The sequence below is a fragment of the Impatiens glandulifera genome, chromosome 9, assembly GCF_907164915.1.
Source record: "Impatiens glandulifera chromosome 9, dImpGla2.1, whole genome shotgun sequence".
NCBI lineage: Eukaryota > Viridiplantae > Streptophyta > Magnoliopsida > Ericales > Balsaminaceae > Impatiens > Impatiens glandulifera.
In genome coordinates, this window is record NC_061870.1 from 21,684,647 (window position 1) to 21,701,834 (window position 17,188).

Consider the following 17,188-nt stretch of genomic DNA (forward strand, 5'->3'; position numbering starts at 1 on the left):
TCCTAAATGCCTAGTTTGAGGGGTGAGTGAAAATATAGACAAATTAGGATAATTTTGTTCTATTGTCTAATTTATTTCTAAATATATTAGAATAATTTAGGTGACATAGAGTGAAATCAACTCTAAACTTAATTGGTGTATAACCCATTTGAAAATCCCACATTTGTCATGGGGCTTCTATAATTAAGAAAATATAAGCCATATATACAACAACATATATGATGAGTAGAGAAAACTATAAACATAACTAAACACTTACATCTTTGCTTTCATTTGGTAGTGTTTGTTGATTTTCGTGGTATCTGAATGTGGCCGCCAATGAAATTAGTTCATCGACTTCAATCAATCACTTATTGGTCTTCTTCTAGTTTTAAGTTGGATTGGTTGCCATGGGTAGAGAAGTATAGCCAAAAGTAAAGAGAAACCAATTCCACAAACCCCACTAAACGGTTGGAATACATGACTGCAGGCTAACCAAGGTGGTAAATTGGGTGAATAAGTTAACACTCCACTCCTTTGTATTAAGAAACTCGAACTCATCATCCCTGCCCGTAAGCCAATAGGAACCGCAAGGCTACCCTCATTCCTTTCCCGTGCTCCTGCCAAACCTATTGATAGTAGCCACAACCCTGGAATAGCCCATACTGACCTGAATCCGGTCCAATCAAATGTTTTTAATAATTGTAAGGGTAGTATGGTAATTAGTAGCTTAGTAGTTATTGAATCTTGATTATCTATATATGCTTAGGTTATTCTTAGTCTCAAGCTATATTTCTTATTCAAATCCTAGATCATTAAGCTGGTAAGTAACGGAGAAGTAAAAAAAAAAGCACATACCTCTGAGATAAAGCAAAGATGAGACCAGAAATAATAATCCCCTGATGATATCCTACATCCAGAGAAATTTCGTTGGGCAACCATGACCTGAATATTAGTTCTTCCACCATAGAAACACTGATGGAGATTATGATTGCTCGAAAACCGAGCAGGATCATCTTAGCTGTAGGAAAGACTGAAGAAGGAAATGATATATGGACACATCCAAGTAATGCATTCGCGTAATGTATAGAGAAAACTACCATGATTCCTCCAATAAATCCCTTCAAAACATCTTGGACCTGTAGGAATGACACACAATTGTAGATGTGAACTTCTTAGGTGCTTTGAAAAATACTGAATTTTAGCGTCTTATGAGTTGAAGTATTTGAAAAGTAAATTTTAAATCAACCAAGTGACAACATCTTATTTTAAGTACTTAGTAGGTTGAATTGACCAAATGTGGAACTAATGTCTGGAAAGTACTAAAAAGACTATTTTACACTTATAATGACGTAAGTGCATTTTCAAAATAAAAAAATGACATAAGTTGATTAATTTTCAAGTTTAAAGTTGTCTTTTGGATAGTCTTAAAAGATTATAAAGTTAAGTTATTCATAGTTTACCCAATTAAGTCAAATTTAATAGCTTGTTTTAAATTGAATCAGTAATCAAATGAACTTAATTCAAATAAATAATTAATAATTTAGATTAAGTGATAAGGTGTGTTTGATATAAGTCAAATATCATGAGATATCAGAATCACTGTTGGGAAAGATTACAATAACTGAAATGTTGTACCTTCTGCGATGAAGTAATATTAAGTCCATACTGCTCTATAGGATTTTCATGCCCGCGTATTCTTTTCCCCCATAAAATGACAAGTATTGTAACAGCAGTGTAGAATCCAGCAACACAAGCAAACTCAGCAAACTTTGCAGATTTTTGTGTTGTCCAACTCTGGACAAGCGACGGAAGGAATGGAACAACAATTGGCGCCCATAAAACAAGAACCATACCCATAAATCCAAGTAGCCTGATAGAAGACATTATCGATCGATTGTACAGAGATAAGAACACACACAAATTAGAGGTATACAAGAGAAGCAATTATACTTTAACAATCAAAATAATACATCTAATAGCTTGTGCAGAAGAAATAAAAATAAAGGACATGGACAACAATTTTCTCTTAAAATGAACCAGGGGAGAAGGGTTTTTTCTGAAACCAGGATTTATTTTTGCGGAGTAGCATACCACATAACAAAAAATAGTGTCATCAAATGGGATCATAACATATGAAAAGACTTAAGGATAACAACTTAACAAACTATCTCACTTAACAGGTCTCCAAAAAGTCTATAAACTAACGAAAGAGAAAGTTTCAGACATTACCTCTGAAACAAAGGGCGTTCAGAAAGTTTCAGAAATGAGATAAGCTTATCAGTCAAACTCATAGCACCACGCATACCACCCCAGAGCAGAGCAAGTTTGCCAACCAGCTTCAGTGCACCACCTCTTTGTCCAAATTCTGCCAACATGGAGACTATCCTGTTTCAATAAAAGGAGTTGCCAAGTTCATTTGCAGTCAAGGGAATAATATATCTTCCAAGGAATTAATAGATGCCAAAACCCCACAGAAAAAAACACATTACTTTTCTTGGTCAACTTCCCCGTCTTCTTTTGTGGGAACAACAGGAGCAGCAACCGACATAGCTTTCTCTGCTAAGCTTGTAACTATGTTGTTCTGGCTTTTGTCAGATGTTTCCTCGAGCTTTTCATACTCTTTGTGATTATTTCCTTTCTCCTCAAAGGAATTTGAAAAGGAGCTCAATGTTTCTTCACTGTCATCTAAATCCTTCACACCCTTAACCAATAAATATAAAAGCATAAATCAGTAAGAATAATCCTTCTTTTCAGGCCGCTGAGGGAAACATAGTAACATGACAAGAAGCACAGTACAAACCGCGCAAACATGTAGTGAACAAAAAGTAATTACTCAATTGAAGCAATAAAAGGTCTGGAAAAAGCAAAACGAAAAGGATGCCCACAAAGAGCAACAATAGTGTGTTCTCCTAAGAGACATCTCCTGTATCCCAACAAAATATTCATAATACAGGAAGAATAGTGGCTTTTTGGCATGAAATCTTGTAGAAAACACTGCAATTTACCATTCAAGATTTAACATAAAATACCTACAATGCACTATTTTATTTTTACATAATAAATCACGATAAATGAAGCTAGTATGATACCACATACAAAAATACATTGATAATGTAATGCTATCATGAGAAATTAATTCTATCTGAGCACTAGACTGACATTATTGTATTAGTGGTTCATTGACAATTATAATATTAATACATTTAGAGAACAACAGTGGAGGATACCTGTTGATGCACCAGTAAAGCAGATGCCCCAAGAGCAGCTGTAACAGCGCCAACTACCACAGAACCACCACTCATTCCAGAATCAGACGTAGATTTCTTCTCATCTCCGCTTTTAGACACGCTGATCTGCTCGGAAACACGAGGAAGAATCTCATCAATTTCTGTTTCGATTGACTGGATTGGATCTCTATTTGTGGAGCTACCCATTTCATCAGGGACCACGATTTCACGTCCCTCGTGACTACTGAAAGTACTAATAGTGACATATTTCTTCAAAGCAGCCAAGCTAGAGCCCACAACAACACCAACAGGGAGTACTCTTCTCAAAATACGTGTTTCCTGCATGGCCAATGATATTGCTCCCACTATTTCAGTTCCATAAAGTGAATCAAGTTTCTTAAAGTTACCATCTTTTCCATAAAAGACTGTTTTATGTGTATACCATGCAGACAGAGATAAAGCCACAGCAATTTGCTCAACGTCATCTGAAAGGGCGGGTTCCAGACTTTTCATGTCTACGGCACTCAGCCTTCGACCAACTTCAACCTTCAGAGCATTTGATATAACTTTCTTGAAGCTGATCAAGTTCTCGGATGTAGCATGGTCAATTTCAAATTTCTTGTTAGTTTTATCTGCATTGATATACTCTCTATCTTGTTCCAGTTGGTCATCAGCATCCAAAACAGTGTAAAGAGGTTCAATATCTTCATCCACAGAATCATCATCCTTAAGTGTGTATAGTTCACCACCTACATCAACATTCTTCCCACTAGTTAAACTATGACGAGGACGGCCACAATTTTCTGGTTCTAAAAGCTTCCAACTATCTTCATCTGGAATGTAGTCAAGTAATAAAGTAGAATCTATATCCAAGTGTCGGACTTTTTTATCAAGTTTCTTTGGAAGCAAGTGCCCGTGGATGTTTTCTTTGAGAGCGTAGGAACCATATGGGATTGAGCTCACAAATGGTGGATGATGATATAAATATCTACCTTTACCTGAGATGTTTTCCATAAGTTTGCTACTCTGTATATCTTCCCTCATTTCATTTTCCTTGGAGTTCACATTACTAGTAGCAGCATTTTCAATTGAGCTTTCTGTCTTGTTACCAATTAAAAGACTTGAGTTCCTTGTATTCTCAATCCTTCTTGCATGATTTTCTGATAAGTTATTATCCAATGGTTTTAAATGTGTATCAAGGTCTTCTAGTTCAGAATCAAGTTTTGCTTGATTTTCAGATACATTTGTGTTACCCTCTACCCCTTTCTTAGTGGTTTTATCTTCATCACGATCTTGTTCCTCTTGAAGATGAGTAATCATTTCCTCAATCACACCAAATACATTGCTTACAGCCACTTGTGTGGAATCATCCAGTCCTGTCAGGGCATCAAATGCCTGGGAGACAGTGAAAGTTGGAGGATGAGAACCATTTTGACTAGGAACAGAATGAGAACTTGGTTCCTCCCTTTTGGGACTATCAACACCTTCTTCTTCAACCGATTGGGACTCAGAAGGAGACACAGGTTGGGAAGACCTTTCTTCCATCCCTGAAATCACCTTTTGATCCGCTAAACTAACTAACATTTGATCTTCATTCTGCTGCTTGTTATTCTCCTCTTTTGTCTCTGTCCTGACTGCTCCATTCTGCTGATCCACCATGTTTGTAGCTGCAGTTGCATCCTCTGGTGTCACTACATTCTTTGATTGGACAGAAGAATCTTGATTAGATGTAGGTTCTGGCCCACTTTCTTTGAATTCAGTATATTCAGTCAAGCTATCCTGGGTAATAACTGCATTTTCAACATTCACATCCCCTTGAACATCTTCCTTGTCAGCATCAGCAGAGGATGATAACTGACTTTTCTCTATGTTTTGTTCAACAGTCTCTATAGCATGAACTTCTGACTCTATAACCCCAATAGTTTTATCTGTGTTAAGTTCATTGCCACTGGAATGATCTTCAATCTGATCAACTTTGTTTTTCTTTTCTGAATATGAGTGACCTTCATGGTTCTCAGCACTCGATACAACATTTTTTTCCTGGATCTTTGAGCTCATCCCAATTTTCAGAATCCTGTCAAACTTCATATCTGTCCCACCCTTGTGCAAGATTTCACTCACAGCATTTGTCAGCTTCCCACGAACATCCTCAGGCACAGCATCATCCAAAGCTTTCATAAAGGTCTGCCCTTCACTGACAGAAATAAGGACCTGGACATGGATCAATAACAATTAGAATGAGTTTCAACATGTTATGAGGATACATTTCAACAACATAGTTTATTAAGTAAACAAACATTGAATCCACGTCTACAACTACATGTTTAGTAGAATACATAACCAATTGCTGAACTTAGACCCACTGACCATGAACAGGAATACAGAACAATGGTGCAGATATTCTTATGAGGAAAACAAAAACAACTTATGTAGTAAAATTCTACCTATAACCGTAACTATTATGAGCTTGTTTGATATGGGGTTATTTGAAGGTTATGAAATTAAAATCTTGTTTGATGAAAAAGTGAGTTTTTTGGGATGATTTGAAATAAAATACTAAAATGTCCTGTATTTAAAATTAAAATTTTATATAAACAAATTAATGGTATTTAAGTATTTTGGTTGATAAATTAAGTGTTTAACAAACTAAAAAAGAAGGGATTTTATCTCGCTAGGAGATGCAACATTTATTTGAAGAGTGAAGAATTCATTAATCATATTCTTCTTCATTGCGGCCTTGCTAAGAGCATGTGGGCTCTTCTGTAGAACCTCCTTCATTTCCAATGGGATACACCAACAAATGTCTCCGACTTCTAATTCAAATAGATTGATTGGAGTTCTAGCAACAACATCGCGGACGACTGGAAACCAATTCCCATTGTCATGTGGTGTACGGTTTGGAAAGAAAGAAATAGAAGAGTCTTTGAAGGGAAAAGTTATGGATTCGTTCGTCTCAAAGAATTCATGTTACATATGTTTGCTTCAATCCGAAAAAGGGAGGCTTGTACGGGATGAGATTTTTTTCGATCTTATTGGCATTTAAAATTCATATGTTGTTTTCTTATTTTTTGTTTTGTTTTTTTCCTTCACCTTTGTAATGTTTGAACGCATTTTGCGCTCTTATTAATAAAAGTTGACAATTTTCAAACAAAAAAATTAAGTGCTTTAGTTGAAAGGATATGTAATGCGATAAAGGTTTTTTTTTTAAATGTAAATGTTCTAGAAGAGCATGTCCATTAGCCTAAATAAGTTGATTATTTTATTAGCTGTGGAAATAGTTAAACTAGTTTATTTATTTATTCTCTAATTTATTTATATATATATATGAGAATAAATTAGTTTGACATATTTTAGGAATTTCGATTTACCTTGAGGAAGTTATAATAAATTAGTTGTGATATTTTAGTAATTATGATTTATCCTAATTGAGGAAAATCAACTAGTATAAATAGGTATAACCTATTATGAGAATAATATATCAAAAGCATCTATTTTTCTAAAACTTCCACATCAACTATATGTGATATGTCTGATCCGGGATAAGCTGTATTAATATCCATATTGTTGCGTAAGTATATCAGTTGAAAGGAGTAAAAAGTTACAAAGATCTAAACAACACAGAAATAGTCTGTTACCTAGAAGAAACTGGAGATTCTCTATGGAAAATCTACATGCCTGAGTCTGTAGTTGTTTCCTAATAACTGATGATGACAATGATGCTATAAGCTCATTTTTATTTTCTGTCCAGTTCATAAGAATTTTCAGAACTTGATAGTTAAGAACTGCTTTGTCAGAATTGACTTTTGTATTCGGAAACATGCAGTAATGGTGAGACAAATCTGAAATGGGTATGACTTGGGAAGATCGTTTCCACCATAAAATCTTTCCCTTGATAACTTAGTGTTATGTTATGCATTTACAAGAAAAAGGACTAGTAACAACCAAGAAAAGCATTAACATATGAAAGAGTACCTTCTTCTTCTGTTTATCTGTCAGTACACCAGGAATAGTGACATCAACCATATTCATGAGAGCCTGTGAAGACTGTACGATTTGGGCCCTTTCATCATCATCTATGGGACTGACTTCTCCTCCCACACCAATAGGTTCACTCTTCTCTGTGGCAACACTGACGTTTAGCCGCACCTCTTCATTCTCAGTTTGGTTTCTTTGCAAATCTGATGCAATTCCTGAGTGGAAGTCAGCTGAGGCATTCTCATCTTCTAGAATCTTTTGCGAAGGAAACAGAGAATCTGACTGGGTGTTGAGAAGCTTTCTCAACTTTCTATTATCAGATACTCTGCCTTCCACCAGAGAAACTCCTTGTGAAGGATTAAAAGTGATATCAACATCTTCTAAAAGAGGATGACGTCCTTTTAGAAGTCCAAGTTCCACAGCCGCAAGCCACTGCACTTAAGTATCATTCTCAACAATCAGCAAGAAGCTAGAATTCCTAGAGTTGAGAAGGGAAAAAGGTATGTTGTTCTGAAGTAGAAACCTACAGATACATCTTTCTTGATGATAAACGGAAGCAATTTAAGCCATATAGAACTTAATTCAGTAATCCCCTTAGTTGAAACTGAAGGAAAAACATGCTTAACAATCAAATTATGAAACTTTCAAGTCTTACCTCCAGCGCAAGTTGCTGACACCATGACATAATAGATGTAGTGCTGGCATCAGATGGAAGACAGGAACAAAGTAGTAGGCTTGTATATGGATTTTCTGCTATCAGATATCGCGGAATAGAGAACAAAGGTGCATATGCATCATTGGTCTGAAAAGATTTTTAATGGAACTAGTTAGGTCTTCTATAAAAGAACAGGTAATAGGAATTCAAAATCAGCAAACAATATGGCAACAATGTTGCCATAAGATTGTCTCATGTGGATGAAGATGGGGAGATAAGCCTACATCTATAGAATTTTATTAATCACAATGTATAAATATTTAGAAATTTGACTTATTTTGCATGAGAATAAATCAAATTTTCCCTCATAAAAGGATGGATGAAACAAATTTGTGCTATGACAATATGCATTTGTATGGATCATTTAAGACAATGTAAGGGGAAGGCTGAATATAGGACAGCATAAATGATCACACTTTACAAATGATTAGCCTTCCCCAGCAAGAATACATGAAACACACATGTAAAAAAAAAAGTCTGAGAATGTTATAATCGAGTCAGTATGACTAACCTGTGTAAAGAGAACAGGAATTTTTATTTTCCCAACAACAGTCCTTGTGCTTGATTTAGCATAAAATTCTTCTATAGCATCAAAGCCATATGACACCATAGAAATTGCTTTATCAAAATCACGGATAGATTTTGCTTGCAATGCATTTTCCACATCATATCCTTTTGCTCTGCCCAGGAATAATTCCTAGAACCAAATGAAAACATGCAACAGTTGTGAGGAATGTGTCCCTGTAATTACTAAGCCAAATTAATGTTTCCAAATGAGCATTTCCAACCTTATTAGAATGGAGAATGTCTATGAGACCTCTTGTTAGCTTTTGATCAACATAAATACGATGAGGAGACAACCTTGTGGCCTCTTCTAAGTCAAAAGGGTTGTCTATGCACATTGCAGCTATAATAGGTGTTCCTTCACCTACTTCTGCTAAATACTTCGTCAACATATTTGCACCATAACCGCAGCCAACAGCCATTAATGATGTCCAAGGTCTTGTCTTGTTGATGAAATGTATGGCTGTGCGAACATCATCACTGTCAGCAGCTGTAAACAGCCTACACAGATAAAATAATCACCTATATATATATATAACATGCCAATTGTTTTCTGAACAGTTACTAACAACGAAAGGGCAGTCGAAATCACACCTTGCTGTGGTCAATGGAGAGCCAGCGCAACCCCTCGGATTCATCACAATGGGAAAACAACCGTGTCTCAAAGATTCTCGCACAAACAACTGAATATTTTCATCCATACTTCCTTCTGTCGTACCTGGAATGATCACGAGTGTAGTATCTAATCCATGCTCAGACAAATCCAAAGTAGCAGGCCAGTCAAGAGAAATTACTCCACCATCATCAGCGCTAACACATACTCTCTGGTAAACTAAATTTTCTCTCCCTTCAGTTACAGTATCAATTTTACTATCCTTAACATAAATCCTTCCACTATCCAACCTCACAAAATGTCTATCCTCCTTCACTAACTTCTCATTCAGATCCTCAAACAATCCACTTCCTTCAAACGATAGAGAAGGACAACGTAAGAAAACAAAACGGTTAAACATCGTCGAACTGGTGAACAGCGTCCACTGTTCGGTATCCGTAACTCCAGTAACAGGATCTCGATTCAGTTGAGATAGATAGAGAGCGGTGCCAGATGATAAAGCTAGAGCAGGAGCGAAGAAATCCAAGGAATAAACGGAAGGAAAACGAGAAAGTAAAGTTTGGAACAAATTCTCGAACGGCGATGGACCTAACTGACAGCAGACTATATATTTGACATTGGCTTTGATTCTCCGACGCCTCCATAATCGATATTCACCAATTTGGAAAGGTTGTTGTCGAGTAAGAGAGAGATTTGAAGAGAAACTTGTTGAAGGAGGATTTAGGTGAAAAATGGAATTAACGGCCATTAGTAGGACCGATCAGATTGTGCAGGAGGGAAGCAACAGTGTCGAGAAGAATGAAGGAGATGCAGCGGTGGGGTTTGGGTATTGGGAATTGGGAAACCAAATGAGAAGTGAATTGTGGCAGAAGCTAAACCGACTCTTCGGTCCCGCCTTTTTCCACGGTGGACCTGCCACCGGATTCTCTCTGCTCAATTTCTTACTTCTTCCATTCCAAATTTAATATTGTTATGGTCAGCGACTAGCGGTAAATTTAACCATAAAAAAATTGAATAATGATATAAATAGATTTGAGAATAACTCTCAAACTAAAATATCTCTAATTTTAATACGAGGAGTGATAAAGAGAAGTAATTTGGTGAGGGAATGACTTGTCATCACCTTCAACAAGTCATTTCCTCACCAAATTCCCTTGCCTAATCATTTTTCTTTTAATATATTTATTTATTTTTTTTAAAAAAAATGTTAATTTAATTATACAAACTTAAATTTTGAAAATTAATTTTTAATATTATTAGGTAGGATCATAGTTATACTATTTAAGGTGAGAAATTTTTAGATAAAACGAATAAATAAAAATAAATTTTACTATTTTTTAATAATTAAATAAATAAAATAATGAATTATTTTAAAAAAAATTAAAGGTAATGTCACATTTTAACTGTAAAAAAAAATCTTTTTTTAGGTGGGCTGAAATCCAATACTATTAATATTTTTACCGAGAGTTTAGTATACTAAAATAATGGTACCTATAAATGTATGAATATTTTTCTATATCAAAATTGTTAGTATATTAGTTATGAATAAAGAATTATAAATTTGATAAAGTTTGAGAAAATTTGAAAAGAAATATATTTGATATTTATTTTTTTAAAATTTTACAACCACTTAACTTTATAGCCGTTTAATATGTATTTGTGTTTTAAATTAAGTATTTTTCAAGATATACACGTTCAAAATTGTCGAATACAATTTGAATATATTAAAAAATGTGTGTGAATTATTAGAAAAATCCAAAAATAAATAATTAATATTTTGTTTTTATAAATATAGGAAATAAATTAAGAAAATAAGAAAAATATTTAAAAAAAAAATTATAATTATAATAGTTTGAAACTTATATTACATCATTTAAAATTTAATATCTAATTAATAAAAATATCCAATTTGAGTCTCAACCAACAATTGAACTTTACATACTTTGAATTCATAAATTTTGGAGAAATTGAGAGAATATGACACTTGTTTTTGTCTGTTTGTGTAATTCTCATTTTTCATAAAAAAAAATAAAAATACATTAAATATTGTAAAATTTTCAGCCTCAATAATTATGAACATAGTAAGCTAATTGGCTTTGAACATATTTTTCAACTAAAACCACCACCATTTATATTTATTATATATTTTTTTTATAAGTGGCTATCATAATTTCATCACGCCGTTTAATCGGAACCTTCTGGTGTAAGAATCAAATCTAAAATTTATATTTATATATTTGTTAATCTCAAATCTACTTAAAAAGCACCCATTATTATTATTTTTGGAAAATGGCAAATCATTTATTAAAAAAAAAAAGCTCTTTACAAGAAGAATGTAAATAAATTAGAAACACAACTCATTTCCAAACATTATGTATCAAAGATCTAGCAACTCAAGTTATTAATAATAGTAACCTAAATAGATATAATAATGATAATTGTGATCATTCATTCAATTAATAAAATCTTTATGAAAATAGTTCATTTTAAGATCACAATCACCTTGTTCTTGATTGATCTCAACTTCTATAATCTCAAATTCAATTTGGTATCGAATCAAATAAAAGATAACTCCCCAAAACAGTTTCCAATGATCGTAGAACACATCAATTTGCAGTTTGCTAGATCTTTGTCACATTCAAACAAACAACAATAAAAAACATCATTTTTGTAAACCACTAATCGAACAAAAACTCTGTTTTATCTCCACAAGCTGGCCCAGATTCTCCAAATTTCGTAGGAAGACATACAACATAACCATTATACAGTTATCTATATCGCCTTTTCAATTGTATCGTCTACACAATCTTATTTGCAGGTAAATAATCAGATTCTCAACCGTCACTAGCTCTAGTGGCAGTTACCAAAAACATAGTATAATGAGCTTAACCGATGTTATGGCCATGTGACGAATCTCAATGCCATCAATAAACAGAATTATTCTACTTTCATAAGTCAAAATTTATCCGAAATAAAACATAACAAATTGGTGACGAATCTCAATGCCATCAATCAACAGAATTCTTCTACTTTCATAAGTCAAAATTTATCCAAAATAAAACACAGCTACATGACCTTACACGCTACTTGTAAGGAGCAAACAAGATGGATGAGTTTTGCCCGCCAAACCCAAATGAGTTCGATAATGCCACTTTAATCTCCAGCTTTTTCTTCTTTGGCCCAACCAACATATTGGTGTCCTAATTGCATATATATGATCATATCATTAAACTTAGCAAGTTAAATTTACACTAAGGCCTTGTTTCATGAAATCATTCAAATAATCACCCTAAATAATCCACTTTTTTTTCATTAAACAAGCTCTAATACACCATATCAAGAACTAGTTTTGAAAACAATAGAGATCAGAGGCTTAAGAAATGCATACCACAGATTCATCTGGATATTCGAGATTGACATTTGGATGAACCCAGCCTGTTCTTATTGCCTGCATTAGATTCATAAATATGAAGCCTATTTGAAAACAGCTAATTTTTGTGGTTCCAACTGTACTATAAACATAAAACATAAACATAGTCTAGTAACCTGCACGACTGCAACTGCTTCCACAGCACCTGCAGCACCTAATAGGTGACCGATCATGGATTTTGTAGAGTTCACCAATAACTGCAACAAATTATGATCTTTATGAGTCGGTTATCAATAAGATGAACCCTTCTTCATGTATTGAACAACTACATACCTCTGGATTCTGACCGAAACAACGAATGAGAGCTTGGTACTCCTTCAGATCTCCAGCTTGTGTAGATGTAGCATGTGCATTGATATAGTTCACATCCTCTCTGGAAACCCCAGATTGAGCTAAAGCCTTTTCGATACATAATTTAACTCCAGTTCCTACATACAAATACCAAGAAATGATACTAATATTCTCCTTTAGACTGTCTTATCTAGTTCCAATATTCTTGACTACTACCTAAGAAACCTCATTTTATCTTGTTAAAAAACACATAATTTCAAACCCATGTTTTATTTGTTTTCCCAAGGCAATTCGCACTTCTACTCTCCCTAGCTAATAGATAAAAAAACAAGAAAGACAACTAAAACCCGTGTCCTACAAATTTCTGATTTTCTTTTGTCACACCGCTGGCTTGAGCCCAAACAAACTCATTCTGGTCACCAAAACTCTAACATTTGTGATGAATTCATGTTTTATTTCATCCTCCTCTAATGAATTTCTAAGCTCATAGGTATAAATGTCAAGCCTTGTACTTATTTGGTCTTATTTCTTCTATAATCGACGCGAAAGAACAAGAGACTAAACTAATGACTATGAATCAAACTAGCCAGTCGTAGTGTATATGGCGCATTACCTTCAGGGTGAGGCTCAGTCGTGTGGTAAGCATCACAAGTGAAACTTCCACCAAGGAATTCTGCATAAATCTTCGCACCTCGTTTCTGCAACAACAAAAAAACAAAGTCACGTAGCAGAATAGATTTTATTTTATTTTTTGAAAAAAATCACTACCTTTGCATGTTCAAGCTCTTCCAACAGCAGAACCCCACTACCTTCTCCCATAACAAATCCATCACGGCTCTGGTCAACACCAAGAACAAACATGAGATAAAGAATGATTATTGTTAATTCAAAGAAAAATGATTGAATCTGACAGTATCCCAAGGTCGTGAAGCTTTGGTTGGATCATTGTTCCTTTGAGAAAGTGCCCTACATGCAAGAAAACCTCCCAATCCTACAGACAGATTACTACATTATTGAAACATTGCGAATCAATACAAATATGCAATCCAAGAACAAACAAGAGAACAATTACCAATAGGTATAATTACAGCATCAGATCCACCACAAAGCATCACATCCTGCATCATATCAATAAATAAACAGAAGTTCAGGAGTGATTATAAAACTCACAAAAGGCTACCATTATCAAAGATACTTACAGCTTCACCTCTGATGATATGGTTTGCAGCATTCAGAATACAGAAGTTGCTCGTAGCACAAGCAGTTGATATCGAATAGTTTGGGCCCATCCAACCCTGAACTTTCATTATGAGAAATTATTCGGTTTACAAAATGGATCCCTATTATATAGAAAGAAACAAATTTCAGCTAACCAGATCCATCGCAAGCATGGCAGAACCCATGTTGGTTGTAGCGAAAGGTATACAAAATGGATTCATCTTTCTGTATGATACTCTTAAAGCTTCAAAAGCATCATTGAAAACCTTCATACCTCCCATGGCAGAACCAATCAAAACCCCACATCTAGTTTTATCCATTTCATTCATTGCATCTTCAGTAAGTAAACCATCTTCCAATGCTTTCTTTCCTGCTGTAAGCATATAAAGCATGAATTTGTCCATTCTCTTCGACAGTTTAGGAGCAACCAATCCCTCTGTGGAATATGATTTAATCTCTCCAGCAATTTTCTACACTTAAACAAACTCACTATCAGAAATTTAAAAAGAGAATCTTTCGTATATAGAATATAGAAATCAACATACATACATACATACCGTAGGATATTGGGAACAATCAAAACCCTCGATTTCGCTAATCCCACTTACACCTTCAAGCAGATTACTATAGAAAACATCTGGATCACTTCCAAGTGAAGTCTCGACCCCCATCCCTGTCACAACCACTCGTCTTTGCGTGACAGGAAGCTTCTTCTTTGTGGAGATATCCATTGTGGGTTGCACAGCTACAGCCATAACTTCCCCTACATTACGCGCTAGATTCAGTAAAAGCAATCAGTAAAAGCAGCCAAAGAAGACGAAGAAGATTTACCAGAACGAGCAGCTCGGTTTGTCCGCCTCTTGATACGACTGACATGAACATTTGTAGATCCAAAGAAATCAGAGGAAGATAACCCATCACATGCTGGCTGAAATGGGGAGCAATAGTTCATGAATCCCCGAATGTTGGATCCGGGGAGAGAGGAAAATCGGGTTTGGGTGAAGTCAGAGCCGCGGATACAACAGTTAGACAAAACCCTCTTGTTTCGATAGAAACGAGGTTTCTTTGAATAAATGTCGTCCTTTTCAGTAGCAATTGACATGCAAGCCGCCACAAGCCATGTGTGCATAACAGGGGAAGTAGCAGCCATGGGAAAGAACACTGGATTAGAGTTAGTGTGTAAATTTAGTTACATGCAGATTGGATGGAATGAGGAATGAGGATTGAGGAGAGACAGAAGAAGAAGAAGAATCAAAAGTATGGGGATTGAGGATCCAGAGCAAGAGAAAGAGGGGAAGAGAAGTGAGTATGAATGGGGATAATTGAAGATTGTTGATTGATAGTAGAGAGAGAAAGGAGATTCATATGGTGTTGGGTATGGCTTGAATCTCAAGTACATGAATGAGCAAACTGTAGAAGATGAAGAAGAAGAAAGGAGTAAAGAGGCGGAGATTATGAATGTAAGTCGTGTCATTTCTGCATCTCTCTGCTCATAGCTTCTTACAAGTTTCAACATATTTATTTTAAAAATAATAATAATAATCATATTTATAAATATATAATAATAGTAATACAAGAAAATAACCTAAAAATAGTTTTAAATTGCACAAATAATCACTTCAAAAATATTAAAACGAAATTATCCTATCGCGTAACGCGAAGGGCAAAATCGTCTCGCGAAAAAAAGTACGTGAAAAGTCCAAAATATTTTCGCAGGATCGTCACGCAGATGACACGATCGTCACGTGAAGGGAACGATCATTCTGGACTTTTTACAGATTTTTCCTTCACGAAACGCCCTTCGTGTTACGCAATGTGGGTAATTTCGTCAGAATATTTTAAAATGATTATTTGCACAATTTAATTTATGCACGGTCACCCACGCATTTAAGAGCTTTTTAGGGTCGTTTAGTCAAATTTCCCTAATATAATAAAGATAAATATGTTTTAGAAATATATATGTATTTACCTCTAGTTAATTTTTTTTTTTTGTTGACGAACACTCAAATTAATAATATGACATGACAATTTTAAGTTAAAAATGAATAAAAAAATTGTTTTCAAACCGTTAATAATTTTTTATTTTTTTTTATTCTCAGGGGAATTAAGTTAAGTTAAAAATTTGAAAATGTTTTTAGAAAATATAAAATTATAAGAAAAATGTCAAATTTCTGGAAAAAAAATTAATCATCAAAAATTGACATTAAACACATGTATTTTTTAAATAAAAAATAAAATTATATTTTTTAAGAAAAAAATTTACATTATCAATAAATTTAAAACTTTTATATATAAAACTGATTTAATCAACGGAATTAAAAAATTTATTTATTTATTATAATTTAAGAAGTTAATATTATCTTTAAATAATAATCTCATCTCAATTTAGTGAAACATAAAGTTAGTTTTGGTTAAGTACAACTCTTATCATTAAAAGTTAAAATTAAGATATATTTGATTCAATTTTAATTTATCATTAATAAATAAATTTCTTATGTAAATCAAATTAAGAATATTATATATCTTTTTTTAGTTAAAATAATCTGTTATTTGAATCTGTTTTACTTTTCTTTTTTTTTAATTTTTAAAATATATATATAATGAAAGTACATGGTAAATTATATTAAATGACATCAAAACTATACTATCGAAAAATTACAAAAGACATGATAAAATGAAAATGACAACTTTAGATATATAAGTTGGTCAATAATGGGTACAAGACTAATAATTTTTAACCCATACAAATGTTAGGCAATTATTTAATGAACTAGATTCTAACTATTCTCTAATATAACATTTCCTCAAATTTAAGATAGGTTAAAAAAAATTATATTATGTAAGAGAAGAAAAATAATTTCATTCATTTTAACAATATCTCAAGTTGAATTATGTAAAAAAGAAATTAAATTCGGACAATTAAGTAAACATTTTATCTAAACTAATTGAAAAAGTTAGAGAATAATTTAACTTTATTTTATGGAAAAAATATTATTAATTTTCTGAACTTAGTCCACATTAATATTATTCCAGGGTGTGTATATTATATTAGACCTCTTTATTATTGGGTGAAATTATTTATATGATTTATACTTAATTCATTATTTTTAAATTGATTTAGTTTTTTTAATAATGATTTCACCCTATTTTATTTTATATATAAATAAACTATT

The 17,188-nt window shown here is 33.6% G+C and overlaps 2 protein-coding genes across 2 annotated transcripts; both read right to left on the reverse strand.

The window, feature by feature from the left end:
- Positions 1–111: 111 nt before the first annotated feature.
- On the reverse strand, positions 112–9,993 carry LOC124914881. The gene is made up of 11 exons (XM_047455503.1): positions 9,058–9,993; positions 8,688–8,964; positions 8,411–8,596; positions 7,840–7,986; positions 7,182–7,616; positions 3,210–5,420; positions 2,472–2,683; positions 2,212–2,367; positions 1,618–1,852; positions 838–1,118; positions 112–649 (listed from the first exon to the last, which is right to left on the reverse strand). Exons 1-11 carry the CDS (start codon positions 9,822–9,824, stop codon positions 343–345), a joined length of 5,214 nt encoding a protein of 1,737 aa, XP_047311459.1. The 5' UTR covers positions 9,825–9,993; the 3' UTR covers positions 112–342.
- A 1,760-nt stretch (positions 9,994–11,753) lies between these two features.
- LOC124916727 (3-oxoacyl-[acyl-carrier-protein] synthase II, chloroplastic-like) lies at positions 11,754–15,497 on the reverse strand. The gene is made up of 12 exons (XM_047457480.1): positions 14,847–15,497; positions 14,573–14,778; positions 14,171–14,485; positions 13,997–14,092; positions 13,870–13,915; positions 13,709–13,788; positions 13,566–13,634; positions 13,411–13,495; positions 12,780–12,934; positions 12,623–12,703; positions 12,465–12,524; positions 11,754–12,276 (listed from the first exon to the last, which is right to left on the reverse strand). The coding sequence occupies exons 1-12, from the start codon at positions 15,163–15,165 to the stop codon at positions 12,160–12,162; spliced, it is 1,629 nt and encodes a 542-aa protein (XP_047313436.1). The 5' UTR covers positions 15,166–15,497; the 3' UTR covers positions 11,754–12,159.
- Between the last annotated feature and the right edge of the window lie 1,691 nt (positions 15,498–17,188).